This window comes from Pongo abelii, chromosome 16, assembly GCF_028885655.2.
Source record: "Pongo abelii isolate AG06213 chromosome 16, NHGRI_mPonAbe1-v2.0_pri, whole genome shotgun sequence".
NCBI classification, from domain to species: Eukaryota; Metazoa; Chordata; class Mammalia; order Primates; family Hominidae; genus Pongo; species Pongo abelii.
In genome coordinates, this window is record NC_072001.2 from 71,507,052 (window position 1) to 71,531,155 (window position 24,104).

The following is a 24,104-nucleotide window of genomic DNA, read 5'->3' on the forward strand; positions in this document are numbered from 1 at the left end:
TCTTCTTGTTCATGAATCCATCTGTAAGCATCTCCCCGGTGGTCAGAAGTGGAAGAATCAGGTGTCACAGTCACGTTCGTCATTGCGGTAGCGTGTAAGAAGTGCTCTGATGGAGTCAGGGACCGGTTATTTTGGCAGTCCCAGGAACAGGTGAACAACTGAGAGAGGGGGTGAGTGTGTAGTGGGGTTAGGAAAGGCTTTTAAGAAAATCTTACTTGATTTATTAGTAAGTTTCAAAATGAACACTTCCAGTTCCAAGCCTTGATTCGATTTCACAAATATTCTTCAGACATCTACTGAGACAAGCTCAGAGAGGTCAAATGATTTTTCTGAGCCCACACGCCAGACAGTACTTCCCTCTTGCCCAGCAGTCATGGAATTACGATACCAGGTGCCAGTAATTCTTCCTTCTAGCTCTTTTTGGCTTTTGTGAGGCAAGACTGTGGAGCCAGGTGGAGGTAGTCGCTGGTGGTGCCATGGGTTGGTGCGATGGGAGACCCCCTAGAGGACACCGAGTCTGTCCTCCCCCGCCAAACTCCCGAGAGTCCACGTCAGAGTGGCTGTAGAGGGGTGAGGTTCTGTTCCCAGGAGCCCCTTCTAAGGCACATACACCATTTAGAGGGTGGATTATGCTTTTTCACTAATTGCTCGGAGTCTTAGAAGGCTTGTTTCAACAAGCTTGAAGTGGACCTGAGGAAGGGATGAATGGCCAGGAGGCTTAAATGGGGTGTGGGCAGGAAAGGCCCGGAAACAGGCCCTCTGCCTTTCTGTGGAGGAGTGGCTTTCACCACGTGCGGTGCTGGAATCCGTCAGCTGGGGTGAGCAGAAGGGGCCGCGGGGACCTGGGCGTACTACACTGACTGCTTATTCCCCATCAGAGAGTTGGCTGCCTCTTGTCAGAGGCCCTGGGAAAGAGGCCCAGGAGTGGGCACTAGGGCACAGCCTGAGGACGTGGGGCCAGGCTTAGGAGGACCCGAATGAACCAGAAATGATTCCTGCCACCGAGAGATAATCTGCAAACCACTGGGACCAGCGTGGCAGAGGACCTCAGCCGCTGTGTCCTGGACTCCTGGAGAGAGGGCCAGGAGACCATCTTGACTGCCTGCCCAGCCTGGCAGGTGGAGGAGTCTATTGTTTAGGTCTAGGGGGGCACAGGAGGGGTTTACAGCTTCCACAGGTCAACCCCTCAATTCACCATTATCCATCAGCTTCTCTCATTTTTTGTCGAATCAGATATGCAAAACCAGTTCAAATGCAAAACCTTTAGGGAAGATTACACCTCTAAAGCTTCAGCCACTAAGAACCTTAGCGAATAGCCAATACCCTTCATTGTCTAGACCTCAATCCCAGGAGGGCCTGTGGGATGGGCACAGGCTGAAGAGGCAGGAGGGTGGCTGGGGTAGCTCATCTGGGATGTTTATACCTCCAGAGGGGGACTAGACTTGAAGACTCTATAATCCCATGGGCCTTGAGGGGAAGATGCGGAGGGAGAAAGAGGACTACAAAGAATTGATGCGCATGGGTGACGGTGTGCAGAGGACCCTCCCACACAGGGCTCAGCTGAACTTGACCTGCTTCAAAACAGAACTGAGCACTGGTCCTGTCAGGCCATCATGTGCAGGGTAAGTGACCTCACCTTTAGGTACAAGAGAAAAAGGATCTCTTCTCGTCTTGGGTGAGTCACCAAGGTTTCTGTGTAGACAAGATCCACCCTGATAAAACTGCTTCCTTCTGTAAACTTTTGGAGTTAGGGCAGATTTAGGATTCCAATGTAGGAAGGCGGATGCGAAATCCCTCCAGCTGAGCCCTGTGTGGGAGGGTCCTCTGCACACCGTCACCCATGCGCATCAATTCTTTGTAGTCCTCTTTCTCCCTCTGCATCTTCCCCTCAAGGCCCATGGGATTACAGAGTCTTAGAGTTTAGTCCCCCTCTGGAGGTGTGAATCCCTTCTCCCAGCTTTCTGGCAGATTGTTGCAGCTCCTGCTTGATTACCCAGCTTGACAGGTAGTTCACTACCTCAGCAGACAGCCAGCACTAACGGAAGCCACTCTGGCTCTTAGTGACCTTTGCGTTCATTTCCAAATGCTAATGGAAGCATTAGCTTAAAAATCTATTCTAAAGTTTGACCAGGGATCCACAGCTAGCCTTCCTGATGGTAATTTTTGGAATATTTTCTTTCCCCTTTCTGCAAGTCAAGAGTAGAGTTTCCAGTTCCCCGGGTTTTCCCAATGGCTCGGACGTTTTGTCTTCAGCCTGGAATGTAATGTTTTGGGGCCTTGGACTCTGTGGGTGTCCAGGTGATGTCTTGGGGTCTCCCCTCTACCCTGGGCTCTGGTCCCTTCTCTCTCCTGTTGTTTTTACCCTTGCTAATTCAAAGACTGATTTCCTTGCTCATTAAGACGGCAGCAAACCAAGCAAGGAGGAGCCGGGCCTTTCTTCTGCCATCTGAGAACATTCTACTAGGGATCTCTCCTTCTACCAGAACTAAACAGGCCCGGGGAAGCCTCAGGCTCCTTCAGTATCTTTTCAGGCAGCAGCTGTTTGAGACCATCTGTGGTGCTTCTGGCAGGGAGGAAGCCTGGGGGCTTGCCTGGGAGACAGACATGCTCAGGGCAAAGTGGAAAGGCTGGACCCAATAGCCCTGATCCCCAGAGAGGCCTAACTGACCCTGAGAGCTGAGGAGCTGGACTCCTGGGGACAGGATGGCTGTGGCCAATCTTGATGGCATCGGCGGCCTGGCACTGAAAGACGTCTGTGCTCTAAAATAGCCCCCCAGTGGCCGGTCACAGAGCCAGCCAGCCCATCATGCTTGCACCATTCCTGTGCATTTGAAAGGTTTTTGTTTTTAATACTAAAGAGTCTCAGATTCAAATGCGATCGTTGTCTCTCTTAAAGTCAAATTAGATGAAAATGTCAGGGGTGATGGAAGAACTAGGGTATGTGGAAGAGGCAAGCTGGGTCCCTGTGTAAGGGGTGATGGAAGAACTAAGGTATATGGGAGAGGCAAGCTGCGTCCCTCTGCCTGGGAACAGAGAAGTTGAGCATATGTGGAAGAGGCTGCACATGGCAGTCATGACCTTGAAGTGACCGAAGTCATGTGCTGGGGCTGTGAGCTCCTGGGTCTCCCCACTCTGGAAGCTGGGGAACCTGTTGATCCTGCAAGGACTCACCTTGCTCAACACTGAACTGCTGGGGCCATTTTCAAGGCTCAGCTCAAGCTTCCCTGAGTCCCTGAAGCCCATTTTAATGTCCTCTTCTTTTTAGATTCCCCAATTCCTAGGCATACACAGATCATGATTTTAGAAGCAGGACAGTGAGCTTATTATTTAAGAGTCTTTCTCCCCAGCTAGGCTATGAATGGCTGTCAGCTGAAATGTTTCTTTAATGTACCTGGTACAGAGCCTGACACACATGAAGATACTCAAAAAATGGCTGTAGAATGGACAAAGGAAACATTGGGACATTCATTTTCTCTTCTGTCCTCAACACCAGGGCTGACCTCTGAGCTGTGCCAGGATGTTGCCCAGTGTGTGTCCACAATGCTCTCTATTCTCCTGCTTACTGCCACCCAGGACTGCTGAAATCCACGTCCTTTAGGGGCAGCTCGAGTGCCAAGCCCTCCCCGGATCTTTCCCTGACCACGCCTTCTTTTAGTGGAGGCCCTTCCTTCTATACTGTCTTGATCATGTTGGTTTGGTTAACATTAGACATGTACATGTCTCTCCCCATCCCCTGCATTGAGCAGGGGGTCTTCACAGGGGATCTTCGGATGGGGGTAGCCTCCAGGTGTTGTACACTTTTACCTAGGAGGCATCTATAGTTTCTTTCATCCTACTCTCAAAGCTAAGAACTGCCATTCAGGATTGTTTGCAAGTTGACTCCTGGTGGCAAGAATCATTTCTGGGTCCTTTCAGCACTGTAGTGGCACTTGACAAATGTGTGTAGATTTAATTAAATTGCATTTCCTTGTTGCATTTTCTAATCAGCTCTGACGTCAGAGTCTGGAGACCAGGGCTGGTCCTGCCAGAGCACATGACTCTGCTGGCCCCCATGTGAATGGATGCTCTCACCTCTCTGTGCTGGGCTCTACCCTCAGACTCTGAGCTCCTTGAGGGCAGGGCTCCTGCCTCTGATTCTCCTGGCATCAGGCTCAGGACCCAGCACAGAGAAGGCACTGAAAAGAGTGGCTGATCCAACCACCTAAAATGGGATAACTGTCATCACCTGCCAACCTTGTAGGGCTGTTCTGGTGTGAAATGAGGTGCAGGAATTTCCTGGAAAAGTTTAAACTGCTGTGCACATGTAACAGGGCTGTTATTAGGATAGGGCAGCTATATTTACATCTTGCTGTTATTCAAGACAGTGGGCATGAGACTGTCCAGATGCAGCTCAGAAAAGTCTGAGTGTGAGTGGCGTTTCCGTCCATCTGCCAGCTGCATGTCACACACATGTCCCCCTCCCCTCCAGTTTGGAAGTTCTGACTCAGACCCCCGGAGATTCCCTCTCACGGAGCAGCTGCTTGGTGTAGAGGAAAGAGCATGAGACTAATATTTTTTCTCATGAATTTTACTCCAGCAGGTCACTTAACCTTCTCATGCCTCGAATTCTTTATGTGTAAACTAGGAACAAGGAGTCCTGCCCCATCCACCTCACAGAGGAGGTAGGAGAGGGCAACGGGAGGATGACAGTGACATATAACTAGGATGCACTAATGGGCCTTCTCTGGTAAATTAGGAGGAATAAGTATACTCTCATGGTGCCAGCCCAGGCAGAACACACACACACACATGCACACACACATGCACACACATGCACCTGGGACACCTTTCTGTGCAAAGCACACCCACAGGAGCACGTATCGATACTGACAGATGCAGTCAGTATGTTTTCCCACGTGACAATCCTGGGCAGGACTTTACAGTACATTAAGCATATTCACAGACATTGACTCTTGTGTCCCCCTTGCAATCCTGGGAGGCTCCAGCCCCTTCTTATGAACCAGCAACAGGTGAAGCACACAGCGGGGGAGTGATGCAGAACCCCAGATGTCACATGTTGCTTGTGACACCATGCCCCTCCCTCTGTGGGCCAGCCCCACCCTGGGACCTCTGCAATCTGAGGCAGCACCCGCACAGTTGGGGGGCCCTGTGAGTCACCTGCCAGAGCACAGCTGGAACATCTGGATACCCTCCCAACATTGACATGGGGACACGCCCTGGCATGTGCAGGCCACCTCGGGCAGTGGAGCTATCCGAAGCACGTGCCATTGGCTTTGCCACCTGCCCTAGATTTTGCACAAGGCTCTGTGGACTGAATGGGAAGGCACAGCCCACACCTCACAGGTGAAATTATGGGATTATTATCTGTAGTCCATTCACTTCTAAAGAGGGCTTAAGACAATATAAATAGGTGGAAGACCTCGACTCCCCTCTTCCAGCCCACCGAAGATGGGAGGTAGAGAGACCCCAAGAAAGAGAAAGCGAGAAGAGCCAACCCATCTGTGAAGGTGGATGACAGATCCAGAGAGCTAGAAAGGGGAAGAGCATGCCCTCGAGAGACAGAGGCAGGGCTCTGTGCCCATACCTCCACCACATACCTCCACCATGTGTGAGGAAAAGCCTGTCTGTGACATCTCCAGCCCAAAGGAGGTCTCGTTCTTGTTGGTGCCTGCAACAGAGTGACAGAGAGATGTCAGCTCCATGCCCAATCCCTTAGTGCCAGACAGAGCTGCCGCTCAACCCACAGCTCCTGCTTCCTGGGGGCATCATCAGGAGGTGGGGCTCTCTTTCGAGGGGGGCTCTGAAGCTGAGGCCAGTAGTGTGCCAGCCTCCTCAGCCCTCCCCAGCACCCTGTGCAATGGGGGGCACCACACACCTTCCAGGTGCCCATGTGGGTTGTTACTGATAGCCCACTTACTTCTGAAAAGGGCTTGGGACAAGTTATATTACAGGGCATGCATACTATAAGACTGCTAAAACTGGGGGGAAGGCAAGCAAAAGTGCACAGAAATAGTGTACGTTTTTGGCAAGAAATGGAATTTCCCGCGTTGTTCATTCCTTTTATTCACTAACTTTGGTTCCAGATGTCTTTGGATGGATCTCAAACATCAAATCCACCCTCAGAGGGAGGTCTGTCACCACTGCAGATTTGCATAAGAAATCCCATGAGTGCTGAAAACCTCTCCCCACAGAGGGACTCCCCGAACACACCATTGGAACGAATGTTCTCATCACTCAAGGCGACCATTTTGAGGAGAAATACACAGATTTGGATATTTGAGTTCTGGAGTGGGTGTCAAAGCTCACGTTCATACTTTATATTCATCTGCCCTTGTTTACGAGGGCCATTTTAGTCTTTTTGTGTGTCTGTGGCTTGTCATTTCCAATGCACTGCAGACTTCTCAGGCTTTACACTGCCTTCTATTTCCTTTTATAATCCACCCATATGCCCAAAGCCCGATATTGGAAGAGCCCACTATAGCAATTTATGGTGGAAATGAAATTTATGCAAATCAGAAATGGAGCTTAAATCACAAGGAGAGAGGCAATCTGAAGGACTCTGCCCAAAATAAAAAATGCTTTTGGTGGAGTGGAAGCAGTTGGTATATATGGATTAAGGGTTTCAGAATATGGAGTCAGACTCTGCTAGGTACAAGCTAGGGTTGCCTGATGCAATATAGGATGCTCAATTAAAACTGAATTTCAGACAACAAATAAGTTTTAACCTAAGCCTGCCACACCCACTGTATTTTATTTTTGCGAAATTTGGCAACCCTAGTTCAAAGCCCACTATGCTCCCAAGCTGTGAGAACTTTGGCAGGTCACTCAACTCCTTTGAGTTTCAGTTTTCCCAGTGGTAAAAATGAGAACATTAGCAAAGCAACCTTTCAGCATTGTTCATAAAACACACAGCCTCACGTCTGGCATGGAGTAATACTCAATTGTTGGCATTTATGATTTATTTATTTTTGGGGACAGGGTCTAGCTCTGTTGCCCAGGCTGGAGTGCAGTGGCATGATCTCAGCTCACTGCAACCTCAACCTCCCAGGCTCAAGCGATCCTCCCACCTCAGCTTCCTAAGTAGCTAGGACTACAGGCATGTACCACCACACCTAGCTAATTTTTGTAATTTTTTTTTAAAGAGACGAGGTTTTGCCTTGCTGCCCAAACTGGTCTTGGACTCCTGAACTGAAGCAATTCGCTCACCTTGGCCTCCCAAAGTGCTGGGATTACAGGCGTGAGTCACCATGCCTGGCCTGGCATTTATTATTATGGAAGACTCTTGTTAAGCCATTTCGTTTTGTGGGATTGGTTTGTGCTCTATGGGGTTTACCTGATATAAGCCCAGGAGAGAGTGGATCCCCTCTTAGCATGCATTGCTTACCTTCCAGGCTGAAGATTCTGTCCCCCAGGGCATCGACAATGTCCTTCAAGGCAGCCTCATCAGTGACATTGAAGAAGTGCTTGTCATCAGGGTCACTGGCGATGTATTTGATTTCATTTAGAAAAGTTTCTGGATTGATCCCCCTGCGGTTGTAGTAGCCCAGGACCTGCCAGGGAACAGAGGCAGGAACCACAAACCAGAACATAGCACAGACTTTCCCATACACCACACCGCCTAGACCCTGGGAACCCCAGGGTGGGCTGGAGCCAGGGCCGGTAGCCATGAGAGTTCCTCGCAATGCCATTTGCATTTGCAATGGACTCTCTTTTAGGGGCAAGATAAAGCACTTGTGCTAAGTTAGGGTCTGGGAGCTGGGAGGTTTGGGGGTGTATTCTAGTTTTCTGAGGTTTCAGACCTTCCCTGGCAATGGATGGGGGAAACACAAACCCACAGCTTTTGTGGATAGGCCAGAGCAGTGCAGAAAGATCCTCAACTTGTTGTTTAGAAGATGAAATGGGAGGCTCTTTTGAGGGCCTGGACACTTGTGATACTGCCTGGAACTAGTCCCTTGGAGTCTCCAGGGATTTGATGGCGAAGCCTCTAAGAGGCCGTCAGCAGCCCTTGGGCAGGTCAGGACTTACAGCCACCGCATATCTTGTTACGTTGTCTCTCTCGCTTTGCTGGATCACCTTCTCCAGGTCTGGGCTGTCATGGGACTCCCCATCTGTGATGACAATCATCACCTTCTTGGCCCCTTTCCTTCCGCCCTTCTGGAAAGCCTCAGAGCTGGAAGCCAAGCACAGGGGCAGGATCATGAGAGGGAAGTGGGATTGGGGCAGCCCCTGATGCTCCTGCAGAGGGGCAGCCACAGAAACCAGGACCAAGTCCTCCTTGGGCAACCCAACAGGTGCCAGGACCTCGAACCAAAGAAGTAGCTGGATTGAGATGGCCAGAGCTACTCTTTCACCAGCTGCTCAGAGGGTTCTTAGATCTGTTGTCTTTAAATAAAATGTTGAAAAGCCCCTTTGGGGTCCTGACCTTGCTGTTTTGGACAGGCCAAAGGGATGAGGTGGACCTGGGAGGGGAGTTCAGGGGCAGGTGGCAACCTTTAGAGGCATTAAGTCAGTGGTTCACAACCCCAGCTGCTCACTGACGTCTCTCAGAGGGAGCCTTTAAAAACTGTTGGCCGGGCACGGTGGCTCACGCCTGTAATCCTGGCACTGTGGGAGCCCAAGGCGGGCAGATCAACTGAGGTTGGGAGTTCGAGACTAGCCTGACTAACATGTCGAAACCCTGCCTCTACTAAAAATACAAAAATTAGCCGGGTGTGTTGGCGCATGCCTGTAATCCCAACTACTCGGGAGGCTGAGGCAGGAGAATTGCTTGAACCTGGGAGGTGGAGGTTGCAGTGAGCCGAGATCACACCATTGCACTCCAGCCTGGGTGACAGAGTGAGACTCTGTCTCAAAACAAACAAACAAACAAACAAAAACCGTTGATGCCCAGGCCTCAGCCAGACCCCTGAAATTGGAATCTCTGGGGTGGTGGCCTGGATATTAGTATTTTTTTTTTTTTTAATTGAGACAGAGTCTCCCTCTGTTGCCCAGGCTGGAGTATGGTGGCACAATCTCAGCTCACTGCAACCTCTTCCTCCCGGGTACAAGAGATTCTTGTGCATCAGTCTCCTAAGTAGCTGGGATTAGAGAGCTGTGCCACCACGCTTGGCTAATTTTTGTATTTTTAATAGAGACGGGGTTTTGCCATGTTGGCCAGTCTGGTCTCGAACTCCTGGCCTCAAGTGATCCGCCCGCCTCTGCCTCCCAAAGTGCTGGGATTACAGCTATGAGCCACCGTGTCGGGCTGGCATCAGTATTTTATAATGTTCTGGTGAGCATCCAGAGTTGAGACTCACTTTCTTTAGTACTGAAAACAGGATATGCCGGGGTGACTCAGCATCCAGACAACACTAACCCATAAAATGCGTGCGATGAGGCCTGACAGAGCTCTGACTTCCTCACAAGGACTACTTTGATTCTATTTTGGGAAACATTAAATATCAAATTCCATGACAAATATTTCTCTTTCTCACTTTTTATTTTGTTTTCAGTGCCCGGAGCATGAGCTCAGCCCACCTATCAGGCAATCCAGCCCAGGAGACAGCAGGGCTGGCACCTCGACCATCAACCTGGCAGAGAGGCTCTTGTAGCGGGCCATTGGGCTACAAAGCATGAAACACTGGCTCCCAAATCACCACTGGCTTTTGGTGTCCCTGTGGCCGGCCCTCCTTTAGACCATGAGGTTCTGAGGGGTATAGACATGGTCTCACCCAGGAGTCTGGCCCAGAAGTTATAGTTTGCCAATAAGGATCTAAAAATAAATGTTACTCTTAGACTCTGAGGTTATTCCTCATGGGTCTGACCCATAGCAAGGCAGGACAGGCCACAGATTTAAGCTCTGTAGTGACAGGTTAAAGAGCCACACGGCTTTGGTATCAGAGGTATCTCTTCTTACGCAGCACACTGAGGAACTGATGCATATGATTTAGGAGTTGAGGAATTTACGAAAGCTGGAATAAATTAGTTTAGAACATCTTCAAACTACCAGCAAAGAGAAAAAACATCCGCCATTCTCTTAGCAGTGCTCCAATATGCTGGATATGTTGCCTTAAAAAACCCACTAATTTTAGTATGTGCAGAGGCACGTGCCACATGACGAGAGCAGGTTTTGAGCTCAAGCTCAACCCAGTAGCAAGAGAACTCTGCTATTCTTTCCAAGGAGATTCTAGATGCTTCCATGACTGCATGGGAGGGCCAGGCCCAGGAATAAAACACCCTGCCAAAAAGCATGGCAGGAGCAAAACAGGTTTTATTATACATGGAGCCAAGAAAAATGTCAGGATCATATTTCTATAGAGTGGAATAGTGTGAATGTCATATGAATCTGTAATCGAGTAAATATCAGCATGAATCATCAGATTTTAAATTCTGATTCTGCACTGGGTAAAGGGACTTGGATTTGTTCCTTTGTAAATTAGATTATACATTCCTTGAGAGCAGCAAGAGCTTTATACTCACAACAGGCTCCATGGGCCTAGAAACCAGAGTGGCCCATGGAGATTTAGGCCCCGTCATAGCTCCTTTCTGCTCAAAACCTGCACAGGTTCCTATTTCTCTCAGGGAAAGCCCAGGTTCTGACAACGGCTCACTAGGCCCTCTGAAATCTGGCCCGTTTCCTCTCTTAGCCTCTGGTCCTGCTCACTCACCCCCACCCACACTTGACTCTTCGGTGGTCTGGAAGTGTCAGGCACACCAAGCCTTTGTCTGAGCTGTTCCCTCCCAGCCATCTGCTTGCCAACAACTCCCTCACCTCCTTTCAAATCTCCAATCAAAGGTCATCTGTCAGGGAAGCCTTTCCCCACCACCCTGTTCATGCTGATTCCGTACCTGCCCTCTGCACCTGCTCCACTCCCACTACCAAACTCCATTCTCCCCATAGTTTTCATCTCCTTCTAGTATGCTATGTTATTTATTTGTTTGTTTATTGTCTGCCTCTCTCTCCAGAATGTCGGCTCACGAGGGCACGGTATTTGTACCTATTTTGTTCACTGATCTAGCCTTGGTGCCTAAAATAGTGTGAGGCACAAAGTAGATGCTCAATAAAGTGTTATGTGGACAAAGGTAGAACCACACCACATTGTTCAGGGGCCCTCTCTGCTTCCCTGCTGTACATAGCTGCCAGGCTCGTTTTCTTAACGTGCATATCTGATGATTACACTCTTGTACTCAAGAACCTGCAGTGGCCACCCACGCTGGTTTTAACTCCCACCATCTTTACCTGGCTCACTTCCCACCAACACAAACCACTTGCTGTGGTCAAAAGGAGCACATCTCTGAATGCAAATGTTCCTTGACTTTCCCTCTCCTCTGCTGGTATCAGGGTGGAATGTCTTGTGTGGCACGTCTTCTCTTCACCTCTTTTTGTTGGAATCCCAGGGTCTTCCCAGGACAGGTCCAGTGCCGCCTGCTCCTGGTAGTTCTCCTTGGCCCCTCCATGGGGGCCCCTCCCTCTCTCATCCTCACTGAGTTAGGGTTAGGGTGAACACTTTTCACAGCCCTCCCATCAGCGGCCAGGACCCACAGGTTACCGACATCTTTATATGCCCTCATGTTCATGGCCTGGATCTTTGCCCTTTCGTAGGTGCATAGGAAAAAACATGCATTAAGAATAAACTGAGTGAGGACAGAAAACCTTTCACCTAAAAAGGCACCAGCTGTAGTTTGGGACTTGAATTTGGCAGGTTGGGAAGATCAGAATTTGAGGTGAAGATGGCAACCTGAGCAGTGCTCACGAGTCACTGATGGTTCAAACTACCTGGTGAGTCACACATGAATAACTGACCAGGGGTTGGTGGGTTGTAAAGTGAGGTCCAAACAGTGGGCTTTATCCCTATATGAGTCAGTTAGCTTCACACTGAGAAAGTGAGAGCTGGTGGTTATGGACTGCCTCCTTTACCCCAGCCATTTCACAAGGGCCTGCTGGGAGTCTCGGGTCTCACCCCGACGAAGGCAAAACAAAAACAGAAAAATGGACTATTCCTTGTGAGGATGAGTAAGAGAGCCACCTTCACATGGAGAAATGCTCATTTAGGAAAAGCTTAGCAAGATTTTTCAGCAAACAGAAACACGCTAGTTGAGCAACGACTTAATTGTAAAGAGTTACGAGGTTGGAAAAGTCTTAATCTTTTGAGCCCATGAATTCACAATACTACTAAATAGTTCTTTTCTTATTTTTTTTTTTTGAGACAGGGTCTGGCTCTGTTGCCTAGGTGGAGTGCAGTGGTGTGATCTTGGCTCACTGCAGCCTCTGCCTCCTGGGCTCAGGTGATCCTCCCACATCATCCTCCTGAATAGTTGGGACCACAGGCATGTACCACCATGCCTGGCTAACTTTTGTATTTTTTGTAGAGATGAGGTCTCATGGTTTTGCCCAGGCTGGTCTCAAACTTATGGGCTCAAGCAGTCCTCCCACCTCAGCCTCCCAAACTGCTGGGATTACAGGTCTGAGCCACCACACCTGGCCTAAATAGGTCTTACATTGTGGATATTTTTTAAAAAACACGTCAACTAACCCTACATAAGGTGGGATTATAAGGTAACAGGTCTGTGGTCTCAACAAATGTAGCAGAATTCATATTTATAGATGTAACATTTAGACATTTAAAATCTAAATGCCTTTGACACAGTCATCTTACGAGTGTAGGCCTTGGCTCAAGAGATCTGGGGGATTGCCTTTAAAATCGGCTAATTTCAGTGGGGGGTGAGCACAATGTTTTGAGCAACAACGTTACTGGAATAAGCATGCAGCCTTCTGCATAGACAACATCTAGGGATAACATTTATCTGGATGAGTGAGTTCTGGGGTGATTTTATTTTATTTTATTTTTTTGAGACGGGGTCTTGCTCTGTTCACCAGGCTGGAGTGCAGTGGCACCATCTTGGCTCACTGCAACTTCTGCCTCCTGGGTTCAAGCAATTCTCCTGCCTCAGCCTCCCAAGTAGCTGGGACTACAGGCTCATGCTGCCATGCCTGGCTAATTTTTTTTTGTATTTTAATAGAGACAGGGTTTCACCATGTTGCCCAGGCTGGTCTCGAACTCCTGAGCTCAGGCAATCTGCCCACCTCGGCCTCCCAAAGTGCTAGGATTACAGGTGTGAGCCACCATGCCTGGCTGAGTTCTGGTGTGATTTTTAAGGAATCAGCCTCACTACTCTACAGTCTCAGGTGTCAGATTGGACTGCATTCTTTCCACTCCGTTGATGACTAACACTCCATAAGAAGACCCCATCCTCACAGAACCTACTTCTTATAGAGTGTCTGTGGCAGAAGCTATTTTTCAAAGTTGGCTGCAAGAATATTCCCGATTCTAAATGCTCTTCTGCAAAATGACTTCGCTGTTCATCCATCAAGGGCAGAACCAAATTCCCTTCCCCTTGAATCTGGCCTGGGCTCAGTCACTTGCCCAACCAATAGAATGTGGCAGAAGTCATAATCCGGGACTTTGAGACTAGGTTATAGGCAGTCTCCCAGGCCCTGCCTGGGCCTCTTGGGATGCTCACTCTTGGGACGCTCTCTCTAAAACTCCTGTTGCCGTGCCACAAGGAAATCAAGCCACATGGCCACATGTGGGTGCTCAGGTCACCAGTCCCACCTGAGCTCTCAGCCAACAGCCAGCAACAACTGCCAGCCATGTGAGAACCTTCAGATGACAACAGCCCCAGGTGACACCAGACTGCAACCACCTGAGAGGACCCAAGAGAAAACCGACCAGCTGAGCCCAGTCAAACCCCAGAATTTTGAGGAATTAAGAAATTATTGTCTCAAGGTACTAAATTTTGTGGTAGTGTGTTACAAGACAATAGACAACTACAATAGCATCTGAGATCTAAAAAATTTTTTTTGTTCTACTTTTTTTTTACCGTGCAAATTCAATGCCAAATGCTGTCCGGGTCTCTGTTCCTCCTCTCTGCTCAATGTGGCTGGCAGCTTCTACCACATCTTTTACAGACCTGTAGTCATTGAGGTGAAACTCATGCACCACATCTTCTCCATACTGCACAACTCCAACCTGCAAGGGAGAGGAGAGGGCAATAGGACATTTTGACCCCATGAACACATGAACCTTAGAATTTGAGAGTGAGGATCCCCGGGAGTTGTCTGTGTGTGATAATACAGGAGGGAGGAGGGCTGAGGACCTTTCCAAGAAAGCAACCACAGCCAAAGGGAAGTGAGTTCTGCAAAGTTCTGGAAATGAATGAACAGCTTGGTGGCACAAGAAGGGGTGCATATAGAGAATGGAGACTTTGTGACTGAAAGAAAGGCCGAACAATTATGTTTCTTTCTTAGGAAAACAAAAGCAGAGCAGAGAATCTAAGTCCAAAATATTATGAATAGTGTGGGTGGAAGCTCACAGTGTTTACCAAACTCCAAAACTGAGGTTCCTTAAAACTTGTAAGAGAAGAGGTTCTTTTATCCCCATGGATGATAAAATAATGACAATATTAATAGCATCAAAATATACAAAAAGCTTCAAGACCTATAGTAGGAATAGAACGATGAAACGTTCCTGTTGCAGGAGCCACAGGGTTTATTTGGCACATGTGCCCTTCTAATGCTGGACTTTCACCCATGATACCCTAAAGGATGATCTTCTGGTGATGGGGAACTCATTACTTCATTAGAAAGTCCATTCCCTTTATAACAGCCCTAATTGTTACAAATAATTTCTTAGATTGACTTGAAATCTGCCATCTAATAACTTCTAGTCATTAGTCCTCACTCGGGCAGAATAAAAGGGGATGAATCTACCTCCACTTTAGCCAGGCAGCGTTTCAGATATATGAGCCTAGCAGCCCTTACCTCCTCTCCTGCCATCTTCCCTCCATGACCTGTATGTCTAATTCTCCCCTGTGCCTCACTCAACAGGGCTCCAGCATCCACTCAACCATTCCCACCTTCCTTCTCACTTTTTAGCTTGTCTAAGTCTTCATAGGTGCTGTCTTGTGTCTGACCCATGAAGTAAGCCATCCCCCAAACTGTCATTTGATGTGCTACATCAGAGAGGAGTGTCCTGAGCTGCAGTGCCCCGGTGCTGGCTGGCCCTACTACCTCTGCCCTGTTACCTACACCTCCTTCGTGCACGCAAAGATCTTGCTTAGACCTAAGGCAGCACCTGCCATGGGTTTGGGTGGCACTGTTCAGAAGTGGAAAGAGCCCAAGAGATGCTCACCTGGATCTGCCCTGGGCCAATGTAAAACTTCTTCAGGATGTTGATGAGGAAGTGCTGAACCTCCACCCAGGGGTAGATGCTGTTGGAGCCATCCAGGACGATGACGATGTCCATGTAGGTCTGGCACCCTGGGAAGTGGGGACACAGTTATGGCTACCCGAGGAGCAGTGTCTGCGAGTCTCTGATTCTCTGGACGATTGTTCAAAGGACGAATGATTGACTCTGCTCCATGTGTGTAATTCCCTGGGCTGGGAAACTGTCCTTGGGTTGGACATTTATTTGGGCAACGTGAATGAGCCCAGGAATTCCTGGCTGTGTTCTACCACTCTGCTGGCTGTTTGAACAAAGCTTAAATTAAGCCTGATCACTTCTATTCCTAATCAGGGACTGACCACTACCAATCGGGCAATGCTTCTGAGGCAGCCAGCACTGCTCAAATCAGTACCTTGTTATTGTTTGTTTTGCTGTAATGAGCAGGCTGGCATTTACCACTTTCAGCCCGAATGAATGGATTTCTGTTTTTAGGAGGGAGATACGATGTTGTGGTTAGAAATGTGGGATGTGGCATCACACTGACTCCTGGCTTTGGCACTCCCTAGCTATGTGACCTAGGGTCAGTCACAAAACCTCTCAGCCTCAGTTTTCTCTTCTGTAAAAGAGGCACAATGATAGTAAAGAGTTGCCTAGAGTAATTAATGAGAAGATGCTTCTAAAGGGCTGAGCACAAAGCAAGTGCTCAATAAATCTGAACTGATCATGGTTTCACTTTTTATTTATTTATTTTTTAAGAAAACCACTGAGTTAATACGGTACTGATATCATCAGGTCAAGCTCTCGTGCCGTTATCTCTGCCTTAAGGTTTCTTTATGCTCTAGTAATATTAATATTAAATTAGGCTGGGAGTGGTGGCTCACACCCATAATCCCAGCACTTTGGGAGTCCGAAGTGGGTAGATCACCTGAGATCAGGAGTTCGAGACCAGCCTTGCCAACATGGCGAAACCCCATCTCTACTAAAAATACAAAAATTAGCCAGGAGTCATGATGCACACCTGTAATCCCAGCTACTCAGGAGGCTGAAGCATGACAATTGCTTGAACCCAGGAGGCAGAGGTTGCAGTGAGCCAAGATCGGGCCACTACACTCCAGCCTGGGTGACAGAGTGAGACTCAGCCTCAAAAACAAACAAAACAAAACAAACAAATAAAAAAACTAAATTAAAAGGAATAATGAAAATCAATAAAGAAAATTAAGAAAACATTAGCCATAAAAAATATTAAAAAAACCCTCCTCTTTTAAAATCTAAGTAATTTATTTCTGTTTGTCAACAGTTGGAGTTACTTTGAAATATTGCATACACTCTGCATCTGGGCATTGCTCATTTTTATTGGCGAGTTTTTATACTGTTATAAAATCTACTTTATAACAATGCTGCATGAACCTTTTATGTGTTAACCGTTCCAGTAATTCTTGCATTTCGAAGAGGCACTATGTCAAAGTCAGTGATGAGCAGACAGAGGAAGGTGGGGGTGGCTTTGAGTTAGGACGCCTGTTGCAGGCTTTGTGTTTAGTAGAGCATTTTAGAAGCATTTGGGCAACTTGAATGCTCTGCCACTTCTTGTCCCACCTGCATACTTTGTACAGCATGTGATGATCTGACACTCCTGGCCTGGCAGAGCCTCATACATTTGTTCTTTTCTGGTTTAGTTCTGCTCCACACATGTGGACTGAGCACCTGCTATGTGCTGAAGTTCTGCATGGTGCAGGAAGCAGTGGGGGTGACCAAGACAGAAATTCCTTGATTTGGAGGAGTTCACAATCTTTTAACAGGTTATTTTTATTTTTATTTTTAAGCCAGCTTTATTATTATAATGTATTTATTATTGTTTTCTTTCTTTCTTACAAGTTCACATTTTTCTTTTTAAGATACCTTGGGAATGAACTGGCTTGAGGGCTATGGTTCCTAAACATGGCTGAACACTCCCTTGGGGAGCTTGAAAACACACACACACACGCACATACTCCTACTGAATTAGGACCCACATGGGGGTGCCCTGGAATCTGCACTTGGTAAGCTTCAGAGCAATGCTGCTGGTCAGCCAGGTGAGGAGGCCTCTACCACACGAGGTTCAGGGACTGTAGGATGGTCACATCTAGGCCTGGAGTGACTAGCTCTAGGGGTGGTGACATTCTCCAGTGGACCCTTCACGTACCCTGACTTCAGGCCTCCTCCTGTGTCCTGGCTCTGCCATTTCCTCTGTCATTTTCTGTGAATAGAATCCACATCTCCTTATCCTCCAGGATGACCTTTATGCCCCTGCTGGATTGATGCTTCCTCCTCCTCCCTTCCCCAGCCCCATCTGACTCGGCCTTGTTGTCTAGAGGGCAGCTGCCGGCAAGCCAGAGGTGCTAATTCCTAAACCCTCCATAAAACGGGCAGCAGCTGCTTGGGTGATGGTATTTAGTGCAGAGGAAATAGTGAGGCTCAGAGCCAAGAAGTCTGGGCTTGTGGCAGGCAGGGTCTGAGCAGTAATTCCCCAGGTTTTCTTGGCGGGTGGGCAATGAGCAAGAGGTTTTACATTCCATGAGGCTCTGGACGAGCTGGACAGAACTCCCTGCTGTCCAGGAGCACTGATTTGGTGGAAATATTACCAAGGAGATTTCTGTTTTCCCTGTTCCTTCATCTATAGGGCTACTGCATTGCACAACATCAGGGGGCGCCATTCACATGTCTAAGTGAACAATTCCCCCAGAATTGTGCAGTGCACAGCTTGTCTGCTGCATGTGCTTGCCAGGTAACCTATATACCCAAGGTTTCTGCAGTGAGCCTCCCTTGAGGCCGGGATTGTCTTTGAAACCTTAGCTCATTTGCTCCCCACCATCACACTTAGGAGAGGGAGGCCAGGATTATGACTCCCACAGAGGCCCACAGAGGTGGAGTGATACATTCCAGGTCATCCAGAGAGCTGGGGCAGGGCAGTGCTAGAGTCCAAATGCTGCTTTCTAGGCACAGGTTGTGGTGCTCAGGGCCCAAGTCTCTCTGAACTGTCCACTGCTCAGCTTGAGGTTGCAGATTTGAAGCTACTTACTTTGGAGAGCTGGGGCCACAGTCTTGGAGAACCTGAAGTTGGAGTTGACTCTTGAACACATCCCTGTGGTGTAGTAGGAGCTCCCACACTCGTGAGACCAGAGGGGGCTGCAGGCCTGGGGAGAACAGTGCAGATCCCTAGTCAGTGAGGGGACCTCAGAGAGGATCGAGGTTCAATGGCCTGAGGCCCAGTCCCATCCTCCAAGACCCAAGACAGACTTCTATCTGAGGGGTAAGGGAGTGAGGGATCTTCTTTGGGTCTAACTGAACTCTCTCTTGCTGCAATGTGTACTAGTTCCTTTGATTTCAGGTCTAATGGAGAAAAACTAATCTTGGAGTCTCTTTCATTGTTTTTTCAAGGCCCTGTTCTCCGTCTCATCATTTAGGAATATGATACTTCTTCACCCTACCTGCCCACCCCACTCACCCACCCACCACACGGGATCTGGGGATTTTCATCTGTGGGTGTGAACACTTCAAGGGTCACTAGAATAACTCCTCTGTCTGAGAAGTTGCCTGAAGGGCCTTACTGGGCAAACTTCTAGGACTGGGCCCCAAAAACATGCCATGGCTCATACTGGGGCAGGGGAAGATAAGAATGTCTGTATTCCTTCTGTGAAATGTTCTACCAAAAACACTGATGTCAGTCCCCATTGAAGGACTGAGTGAAGAGTTCTTCTCAGAGTCATTGTCATTAAAAATGAAAGCTCAGCTCCATGCTTCCATTGTTATCCTGCTGTCAGGAAACCCAGAGCTAAATTTTGTGCTGTAATTTCCTTTGGTTTAGGGGAGTAATTATTCTACTTCCAATCCCTTTCTTTAATTACTTTCTTTTTAAGCTCAGATTTTAAACGTTACGTTTTATCTGTGTACTTTGTTGAAGCTTCTGTACATAATGTTTGGAAGTGGCGGGGGTAGAGGGGAATAAAGAATGGATAGATGGATGGATGGATGGATGGATAGGTGGATGGATAGACAGATGATGGATGGATAAGTGGATGGTAGAAGGATGGATGAATGATGGATAGATGGATGATGAATGGATGGATGGATAAATGGATGGACGGATGATGGATAGATATGAATGGATGGACAGATAGATGAATGGATAATGGATGGATGATGGATAGTGGATAGATGATGGATGAATGGATGATGAACGAATGGGTGAATGAATGATGGCTGGATAGGTGATGGATGGATAAGTGGATGGATGATGGATGGATAGAGGATCCATGTATGAATGGGTGGATGAATGATAATGGATGGATGGTAGATGGTTGATGGATGAATGGGTGGATGGATAGATGGATGAAGGGATAAGTGGATGGATGATGGATGAATGGATGATGGATGAATAAGTGGATGAATGACAGATGGATGATGGATGGTTGATGGATGGACGGATGATGAATTGATGGGTGGATGAATGATAGATGATGGAGGTTGATGGATGGATGCAGGAAGGAATAAATGGAAAGATGGATGATTGCATGGGAAATTGAGGGTGGATCGATGTATAGACAGATGGGTAGATGAATGAATGGGTGGTTGGATAGATGAATGGAGGAATGAATTGTTGAGGGGGGAATGGACTGATGAGTGAATCAATGAACAGGTGACTATTTATAAACCAAGGATTAACCTACTCACAGAGGCCCCAGAGAATATATCACACCATTCCTCTCAGACCTTCATACCACCTTGTGAAGAAGAAATGTGATAAGGAGCCTAAGAGGGAAAAGGGAGTAGAGACAAAGCCCCTGATGGATATGTGTGTGGATAGGGCCAGGGGTCCTGCTTTGCCTCTGGTTACAGCTAATGAAGGGCTGTGGGCTGAATATACATCAAGGCACCTCATGACTTTCCCTGGCAGGGCCACTATGTACTCAAGTCCCCTTGCATCCCAGTCATCTTCTTATGTTTTTATCTTATTTGTCTTATCTAATTTGTCTTGTGATTCATGCCCCAGATGTCTCATTTGTCAGCAGAAATAGACAAGAACAAAGACTGACACAAGCACCCCCATCTAAAAATGGGCAGTAATTTGTACTGGGCTTTCTGGGGTAAATTTTCTCTGAAATCCTCTCTTGCAACTGTTTCTAGGAACCATCAGTCTCAGAAGGATCCTGTTTGAACCCCAAGCATCGCCCATACTCAAGGCAGCTCACTTCAAGGTGGTGGCAAGGAGCAGGCAGTGCCAATCCATCATGCCGCCGACACTCACTACCATGTGCAGAGTCCATATGTACTTGCCTGGGCACAGAACAGAGACCTGTAAGCAGAGCCTGCTGCTGTCTGTCCCCCAAAGTCCTATTAGACATTACTCATTTGCTTGTCGCCTCTCTTTCCACCAGAGTGTAAGCTCCAGCAGGGCAGGGTCTCTATTCATTGCTGAATCCTGGTGCCCAGCACTGGGCTTAGCACATACTATGGTAAGTGCTCAGAAACATCATGTTTAAATGAATGAATGTTTCTACCACCTCAACCCAGACGTCCCCTTTTTCTTCCTTCCTTGCGAAGGCCTGTCTCTTCTTTAAAAACAAAACAGAAACCTCCTCCAGCCTTCTTCATCTAATCCTGGATAGTTGAGACGGCTTGTTGCTCTGTAGCCCTTCCCTCGGCTGTAGTAGTCTGTGTTTACTCATTTATGGCATCCCTTCCAAGTCTTCTTTGGGTGTGTGGTGCAGCCTGCTTCTTTTTTCAAGCCTACAGCAGAGATTTGACCTCCAGCCCAGACAACTAGCTCCCCAAGGGAAGGGACAGTCCCCCATCAGTCTTGTTGGCTATCTATATTTATTCTTGTCCCTTTTCTGGCTGTTCCTCCCTCCTTCGGGGTATGCACACAAAAGGGCTCAATTGTTTCTTCTGCCTGGACTGTCCCTGCCAAAACACCCAGGGCCCCGCCACCCAGAATGGCGTAAGCAGGGAGCTGGCGGGGGAGCTGCTTCCTGGAGCACACAGGGCCAGGCAGCTTGGTGGTTGGAGTAGGGGAGAGTGGGTGTACAGGATGCACATGAGGGTGTGTAAGGAGATGCTCCACCCCTCCCCACCCCCACACCCGCCTCTCCTGACCCCAAGCAGTGGCAGGTGGCTCTTACCAGGAAGCTGTTGTCCTTGGGGTTGGTGGCGAGACTAAGGCCGAGGCGCATGTTGTCTTTCCGCTCGGACACGTTGGACAGGGTGACCCTTCCTGGGGTGGGGGGGAGAAGCTCAGCTTGCAGCCCCCTCCTGCCCGCCCTCTGCCCAGAGCCTGCTGCTGGTCTGGTCACCCGAGGTGCCTCCCCGATTCTGCCTGACCCTGGGGACCTCTGGCTCTCAGGGTTTACAAAGGCCTTCCCCAGACGTACTCTCAGGACTTCCTCACAACTAACTGCCTGTGAGATGAGAAAACCGAGTCTCAGAGATGCCAAACAACCTGCCCAAGGTCACACAGTGAACACTCACCGAGCCTTCTATCTCCTAGCCCACAGCTTTTCCTCCTCCAGCCATCCGACTGGAGCCCCACTTCCCCGTGTGCCCCCAAACATGCCATGGCATCCCACCTGGGCTGGCTTCCTCTGTGCAGTATCCCTGCCACGCTTTCCTCCAAGTCGACCCCCATCCACACTTAACCAGTCCTGTGCCCAACTCTTTCCATGCCTGCTTCTCTGCTCATCTGAACAACCAACATGTGACAGCTGAGAGTTTCCTCTCACGGGTAACAGACAGCCAACTCAACGAGAGCCTTCCAGAGCTACCAGGCCTTGCCCAGGAATGCCATTCTGAAGGGGGCTGCCAAGAGAGGTGCTTAGGAGCTGGGTTATCAGCCTGCTGGGAGTAGGCAGAGGGTCGGCTCTGCGGCAGATTAGAATCATAAAAAAATTGCATCGCTTAAGGTTTTACCAGATCATCCTGGAGGCCACTGAAAGAAAGGAAGTGAGTCTGAATTCCCCAGAAGTTTGTCGGGGTGTGTGTGTGTGTGTGTGTGTGTGTGTGTGTGTGTGTGCGCGCGCGCACGTGTACAGGAAGAGGGAGTGGGAGAGGCTGGGGAGCTAGGGTGTGCCAGCCCTAACATGCAATGTGGACAGCTCTGGGTGGCTTCCCTGCCTGGGGGAGGAGTAATTTCTTTTCTTTTCTCTTTTCTTTTCTTTTTTTTAATTTTCCCTTCCCTCCCCTCCTTTTTCTTTTCTTTTCTTTTTTTTTTGAGGCAGGGTCTCACTGTGCCATGCAGGCTAGAGTGGAGTGGCACCATCGCGGCTCACTGCAATCTCCAACTCCCAGGTTCGAGCAATGGGAGGAATAATTTCTAAGGAGGCCTCAAGCTAGAATGGGTTGCATTGAAATGTGTTGGTGACTGGAAGTGTGAAGAGTCGGCCTGGCTCCCAGGCACACAGGTCAGGAAGGCCAGCTGGTGCAGGAGTCTGGGGGTGGGCCGCTGGCAGAGCCCAGCTTGTCAGACACAGACTGTTTTGTGGACTGGAGGGTGGGGGCAGCTGTGTTTGTTGTTTTTCCTTTTTGGTTTTCCTCAGTTTGAAGCAAGGCTCCTTTTGAAATCTGCCCTTCTTGGCTGTGTTAAGAATGACTGGGCTCGATTTCTCTTTTGTCTGTCCAAACAGGCTGGAGAGAAAATAACAGTAAAGCCCCGGTGTTTCTGAGATGCCTTATCATCTACAAAGCACCGCGCACACCTGCCCTTTCAGGACCCCTCACGGTCCTGGGAGACCCAGGGGTCATCATTTCCATTTTACAGATGAGAATATTGAGGTGTAGAGAGGGTTAGTGACTGCCACAAGGTTACCTGCTGGGAAATTAAAGAGCAAGATCTTCAGCCCAGACCATGTGACGTTTCATCCCGAGTCCTGTGTTTTCTCCCATCTAATGGCATCACGGTGGCAGTGGGAACTAGAGGGGCAGCTCCATGCTCCACTGGGGTGGGTAACCCTCACCCCCTTCTGGCTAGAATTCTGCCCTCCGTTTATTTAAGGAACCCAGGCCTCACCACCCTGCCCCTCTTGTTCCTCCCTCTCCCCTGGGACTGATGTTTGTGGTGAAACTGTTCAGCTGACTGAGACAGAGGGGTAGGGGAGGAAACATCCCTGTGTTGGAGTTAGACAGACTCAGGTTCAAGTCTTTGCCCTACCCCTCTGTGAGCGGAAGAGACTCACGCCTTCCTCAGCAGGTCTGGGTGAGGGTCCCGGGCCCAAATGTCTCCCCATACAGGCCCTGGCTTTGAGAATCACATCACCTCCCTCAGCCCCCGCCCCTCATTGAAAACCCTGACTTTATCCAGGTGTTGAAAGGACAGTACCAGTGGCAGAGTCTTTCCCACAGAGGTGTGAATGGCTGACACCCACTTAGCCTTCCCTGGAGAAAGAGGAAAGAACATTCCTGGCACCGTGCTGCCCAGTGCCTGGAACGGCCATAGGAAAACCCAGGACTCAGGTTTCCCAGCTTTGCATTTTCCACTGTGGGGCAAAACTGACAGATGTTCTTTCTGCCATGCATTTTCTTCTCAGTGGGAGAGAGAGAACCACACCTCAAATGAAGAGTAATTTTCCTCTGTCCCAACTCACTTTGCTACCCACTGTCTCCTAGGCTTGTGCCCCAGCTCAGAAATGTTTTCCAGGGTCTGATGGCTTTATGTCTCCTCCTCCCTCTGGAGAGAAATGGGGTCCACATTGCAACAGAGAGAAAAAAAGATTGGTTCACGAATCCACGTCCCTGCCTGGACCAGGAGCTTCTCTTTGTGGCTGAGGCCCTGAGCAGACTGCCCACTCTTCCATCACCCCCCTACCTCATTGCCTCTGTCCCAACCACATGGCCTTTCTTTATCTTCTCCAACAGGGCAGACTTGTTCCTACCTCA

At 48.8% G+C, this 24,104-nt stretch overlaps 1 protein-coding gene across 3 annotated transcripts in view; it reads right to left on the reverse strand.

Annotated features, from left to right (window-relative positions):
* Positions 1 to 24,104, reverse strand: part of ITGA11 (integrin subunit alpha 11) — a 149,931-nt gene that overhangs the window by 56,903 nt on the left and 68,924 nt on the right. For all 3 annotated transcript variants that reach the window (XM_024232325.3, XM_024232324.3, XM_024232326.3), the window contains exons 4-10: positions 21,359 to 21,450; positions 18,259 to 18,373; positions 15,171 to 15,298; positions 13,861 to 14,009; positions 8,026 to 8,170; positions 7,385 to 7,550; positions 5,598 to 5,668 (exon numbers count right to left, since the gene is read on the reverse strand). In XM_024232325.3, the coding sequence (XP_024088093.2) occupies positions 5,598 to 5,668; positions 7,385 to 7,550; positions 8,026 to 8,170; positions 13,861 to 14,009; positions 15,171 to 15,298; positions 18,259 to 18,373; positions 21,359 to 21,450 (866 nt within the window). The remainder of the gene's footprint in view (positions 1 to 5,597; positions 5,669 to 7,384; positions 7,551 to 8,025; positions 8,171 to 13,860; positions 14,010 to 15,170; positions 15,299 to 18,258; positions 18,374 to 21,358; positions 21,451 to 24,104) is intronic.